Below are 5,694 nucleotides of genomic sequence, written 5' to 3'. Positions count from 1 at the left end.
TTCCTGCTTTGCACTTGATGTGCTGACTCCTTTAGGCTTCTCTGCTCTTCACTAAAAAAGAGCATTTTATATTCAAGAATGTGTTTTACTCACATAAGAGTTTGGTTAGTTTTTGCTTTCTTCAGGTACTGTGATCTCATTTAAGAAAAATGGTGGCATCGTTCCTTAACTTGTCTCCAGGCCTCCTGCTTGGTGCCTCTGAACACGTAATTAGCCGTTGGTGGGGATTTTAAGGAAAAGTTTATTTCTGACTTTACTGTGATAATCATTTCACAATATACATGTATATGAAATTATGTTGTACACCTTAAACTTACACCGTGTTATATGTTAGTTATATCTCAAAGCAGGAGAGAAAAGAAGAAAAGTGTATTTCTTAGTAAAACGCTGGTAGGTAAGACTTAACAACTGGCTCTAACAGAAAAAGGTTCAAACTAGCCCTAGTTGAATAAGATGCTTTCCAGATAACTAAGTCTTTGCTGAAAGTAAGCAGAGAGAATCTTTCTGCTCTAGACGGGTTGCAGACTTTTTCTGTCAATGGCTCACATGCAGCATCTATTACAAATTCTTTTTTCCCCCCGCCCCCGAAACAGCCCTTTAAAGATGTAAAAATCATCCTTAGCTGCCCCCGCCCCCGCAAGCAAAAAGTGGTCACAGGCTGTAGTTTTCAGTTTCCTTATTGTGACAGGAGCTCCTTGGAGAAGTGGCTGATTCTAAAGCCGGAGGAGGGAAAATATAAGAGGAGCCTGGAGCTTCCCATAGCATCAGAGAGTGAGGAAGTGTAGGAGGAAAAAAGTAAAGGATGGGACATGTCTGAAGGACCCAGGAGTCAACTTGAAACAGCTCCCAGGGGCCAAAGCTTGAACAATTTGAGCCACAAAGAAATGAGAATAATGGATTATAACCCAAAGAATAAAATAAATATCTTATGAGTTCATAACTTTGTAAATGACTGAATAAATAAGTGTGGGAGGAGGGACAAATCTTCCTTACAGAAACGTACCAAGTAATAAATGTAGAAGGAATAAGGGAAATAGAAAAATCACCACTAGAACATCACAGTATTCATTGCCGCAGGGAAGACGCACGACTCCGGTGAAAACTATGGTGTAAAGCTTCCCGGAGACCCGGGGTGTGTGAAGAGCCTCAGAGTGTATCCCCGGGTATCAGTTACTGTAGTCCTTTTAACCTGTGTCTGCACATCCTGGGACACTCCTCCCTCCGGGAAGTACAGCTTAATTCCCTTACCCGTGCGTGTTCCCTGGACTTTGTGACCCACTCCTGAAGAGAGGCGTATGCGAAGGGAAAAGGGTAACTTCACTGTGGTCAAACCTGGCAGAAACCCCCTGGGCCAAGAGATCCAGTTTCACGTCACTGGTAATGATTGTGCCAACATCACATGCCCCAGATATGATGTCATGAGAAGGACCTTTCACCATGTGGTGTTCTAGATTCTTCCCAGATATCTGTAACCTCAGTCCAGTCATGAGAAAAAACATCAGGCAACCCCATTTGAGGGACATTCTACAAAATAACTGACCAGTACTCTTCAAGAGTGTTGGAGCTATGAAACACGGACAGAGAGACGTCAGAGATCGGAGGAGACTAAGTGGACATGATGAGTAACTGCAACATTGGTGGCCTGGATTGAATCCTGGAAAAGAAAAACAGTGTTGATGGAAAAACTGGTAAAATCCAAATAAAGTCAGAAGTTCAATTAGTATTGATAGTATTGTACCAGTGTTACTGTTTTAGCTTTGATAAATACACTATGTAAGATGCTAATGTTAGTGGAAGCAAGGTGAAGGGTATATGAGGACTGTCTGCATTGTCTCTGCGACTCTTCTGTAAATCTGAAGTTGTTTCAAAATCAGAAGTTTTTAAGATTTTTTTTTTTATTTGTACCAATTTTAAAGTCTTTATTGAATTTGTTACAATATTGCTTCTGGTCTCGAGGCATGCGGGATCTTAGCTCCCTGACTAGGGATTGAACCCACACCCCCTGCATTGGAAGGTGAAGTCTTAACCACTGGACCGCCAGGGAAGTCCCCAAATCAGAAGTTTTTTTTTAAAAAAAAAACCTCTAACTTCTTATCCTGGGCTGGTCATCAGCTTTATCTTGAGCATTTGAGCATTATTTTATTAACTCTTGGTCCCATTTGTATCTGGCAGAAAATATATTGATTCACTTACTAAAGTTGATTGTGGAATGTGCGTGTTAATATTGTTTATTTCTCTTTCCAGGGGAGGCACCTGCTGCAGAAATTTCCTCATCTTTTGTGATCCTGTCTGTGTGCAGTTTAATGATATTAATAGTGTTAATTGCAAACTGTGTATCCTGCTGTAAGGACCCAGAAATAGACTTTAAGGTGAGCACAGATGGTAGGAACATTTAAAGTCATCCTCTGATATATTTACCAATAGAATGGCTATATATCACAGTCCCTTGGGTGTAGGAGTTGGCAGATTTTTTTCTGTAGGGGCCAGATAGTAAATATTAAAGTTAAATAAAGAGCTATTGTAAATAGTAAGTACTGTGGACCATACAGTCTCTGTCATGGCTACTCAGCTCTCAACTTGGCCATTGTAGCCACGTGAGCCACAGACAGCATGGGAACAGGTGGTCACCGCTGTGTGCCAGTGAAATCTCGTGTACAGAATAAAGTAGGTGGTCTGGATTTGGCTCACTGGCTGCAAGTGCTGGCCCTGCCTCAGAGCATCATTGACAGTAGCCACTTGCCTGTTTTAATTTAAGTTTTGTCAAGTGAGGAATAAGGAATGATGATTGAATTCACTTGCTATAAGGCCTGTAAAGAGAAGCAGTCTGGTTTTGATTTTTTTCCAAACTGTGCTGGTGAATTTGTGGTTGTTGAGATCATTGAGGCCAGTGTGTTTTGTGTGTGAGGAAAAGCATCTTTCAGTTTACCTCGAGCCCTGAGTTCCCTAAGGAGGAGAAAAGAAGGGTGCCAGTTGTAAAGCTTGCCCAGGCTGGAGGGTGGAGGTGGGGGAGGTGATAATATAGAAGGATTGTTGTCGTAGCTGCTGAGGATGGGTGGAGTCTACCAGAAACCAGCTGGGATATCCCCTCTAGAACTTACTGCTGGCATGTGTTAGGGCTCAGTGAAGACTTATTAAAAAGGAGTACATAAAAGAAGGGAAAAAAAGGACTGTGCACATGCAGAGGAAATGGTCTTTAATATAGAGCTTTACCAACTGGACTAGGGCTGTCCCAGGAGTCCTGAGGACTGTGGTTCAAATCAGGGGAAAACCTTTTTCATGGACGTGTGAACCTTATTTCTCGAGCCTCACACCTGTTTCTGTCGTGTGTTCCCTTTACCTTGGGTCTGGTGGCAGCTCTGAGGAGAAAAGATGTGCTGTCCCTTTGGCTGGACACCAGTGTTATACACACAGAGGATGGAGGCTGGAGGACTGGGGTGGGCGTCTGGGGGAAAAGGCTCATGAGCACAGGTCATTTTCTTTAGAAGATTTCACCCCTGACATGGAGGACGTGAGCGCCTAGGCCCTCGGATCAGTGCAAACACTTCTGTGGGAGCCCAGCGACTGCGCCGCACGGGGCCACAGAGGTGGGCAGAGAATCCTGGTCCCTTGACTGTCAGTCTTGCTGAGGGACTTTGCACAGACCCCTGGCCCTTTGGGGACGAAGATAAAGCCTGATCAGTGTTTCTGAAAATGAAAGCCAGTTTCTCTCTCACATCACGATACCTCATTCTTGCCTTGAATTGTTCTAACCCCCCTGACGCTTAGTGTGGACACAGGGCATTTATGATGACTTAGATTCAGGGAGGGTGTGTTTTTATCGGGCTTCCCCAGGTGATTCTGATGCAGGCGGCTCAGGGACCACACCGTACAGAGGATCCTCTCCAGCTTCCAGGCTGTAACTGAAGAAGAGTGTCGCCATCTATCATTCGTGGGTTTCCTTTAGACTTAGAAGTGTGGCGTTTCAGAGCTAAATGGTCCCTGGGAAGTCATTGACAGGCCAAGAAGCTGCAGTCTTTTACAAGTGACCTGGTCTTCTCTTACGGCCCCGTTGTTGTTATTATTGTTGTTATACTGTTGTTGTTATTTTTATTGTTGTTGTTATACTGTATTACTTCTGTGAATCTTTAGAATCATCTGCTGCCTAATGGTATATCCTGCCACTGCCAAGGTTAGGAGTGATGGATGAAGTCTTTTTTTAATGAGAGAACCTTTAGGAGTGTCCGAAGGGGAAATTGGACAAAGCTGTTGTGTTTAGAGGTGACCTCACAGATTGAAGTGTCCTGCTCTCCCCTTCCCCGATACAAATAGTGATAGTGTCCTAATGCATTTGACAAGTATATGACATACCTAAGAATATGCCCTCTCGCATGCGTGTGAGAGCATAAATGTTATATCAGAGAAATCCACCCTTGCAACCTTCAGTTTCTCCCTTGCATGGGGGCGGGTGGGGTAGAGGGAGGTCGTAGAAAAGGGAGCTGTGTAGACGAGTGAAAACAGTCTCGTTCAGCTTCTGTCATGGCTCCTGGTGGGGTAATGCTCATTAATTATCTGAATGAAAGACCTTGATGATCATCTGGTATCTATGTTAAATTAACATGGACACCAAGGTAGGCCCAGCTCACTGGAATGATGATAGGAAGAGTCAGGATAGCTTTCTCCTGGACAGAGTCACTTAAAAGGTTTCCACAGCTTTATTGGTGCAGCCTCAATATTAAAGTTGCCATCTTTAGAAAGCTGGATGTTCTTAGAATGTTTATTGCACTTATGTGATACAGAGTTTAGTACTGACCTTCCTGGTTCAGATCTTGATGATTTTTCTACCCAGTTTAATAATTTATCCATTATTACTCTTTCCAGAGAAATAGGACTCGCTTAAAAATATCTTTTCTGACTCTTTTAACTATCTTTATTTTGATTGAAATCACACAGCAACTAGAAGTACATATACAATTGAAAAATAAATGTTTAGATTCAATATGCAGAGATATTTGTGAAAGTGAATAATAGTAATAAAAAGAATACCTTCAACTATAGTAACTTAAACATAAAATTTTGAAACTGGAAGATTATTTCCCTTTTAAGTTCCAGGGTCATTTTAGAAAACTTTGCATTTAACTTCAAGTTATCAGTTTAAAAATTATATAAAATATGTATAATTTATTTTCAGATCTTATTTATTCTGGTATTTTGAGTTGGAGAACACAATTACATATGCTTTTTACCTGAAGTCAGCACAAATTGGAAAAAAAAAATTATGGCGGTGTGTTCCAAATGAGTGAATAAATGTTCATATCTTAAATGTTAGCAGGTGTTTTTGGTATTTACTCTCAAGCTGATTTATGTTAGATATAACATTGTTCGTCCTTTATTTTAGGAATTTGAAGATAATTTTGATGATGAGATTGATTTCACACCACCAGCAGAAGATACTCCCTCTGTTCAGTCCCCAGCAGAAGTTTTCACACTTTCAGTACCAAATATTTCACTACCAGCTCCATCACAATTCCAGCCTTCTGGAGGTAAGACCTTCCATCCTGATGTCATGTTTCCATGAATAATTTCTGAGAAGTGAGAAAGGGAGCCTTACTACTAATCATAAAAAAATTGGACTGCCTGTCTCCTCTGCTTGCTAATTTTTCTTCTTCTGCTCTCTGGTGAAGCTGAATTCTAGTGGTCAGGCCCATTGCATTCCTG

At 41.7% G+C, this 5,694-nt stretch overlaps 1 protein-coding gene across 1 annotated transcript in view; it reads left to right on the top strand.

The window, feature by feature from the left end:
• The window catches only part of LMTK2 (lemur tyrosine kinase 2), a 77,662-nt gene that overhangs the window by 23,829 nt on the left and 48,139 nt on the right, over positions 1-5,694 (top strand). Inside the window, exons 2-3 of the mRNA XM_007448871.1 lie at positions 2,250-2,369; positions 5,375-5,519. Of these exons, the coding sequence (XP_007448933.1) occupies positions 2,250-2,369; positions 5,375-5,519 (265 nt within the window). The remainder of the gene's footprint in view (positions 1-2,249; positions 2,370-5,374; positions 5,520-5,694) is intronic.

Source organism: Lipotes vexillifer, unplaced genomic scaffold (genome assembly GCF_000442215.2).
Source record: "Lipotes vexillifer unplaced genomic scaffold, Lipotes_vexillifer_v1.1 scaffold778, whole genome shotgun sequence".
NCBI classification, from domain to species: domain Eukaryota; kingdom Metazoa; phylum Chordata; class Mammalia; order Artiodactyla; family Lipotidae; genus Lipotes; species Lipotes vexillifer.
Note: the sequence above shows the minus strand (reverse complement) of the source record. Positions and strands in the feature narration are given on the sequence as shown.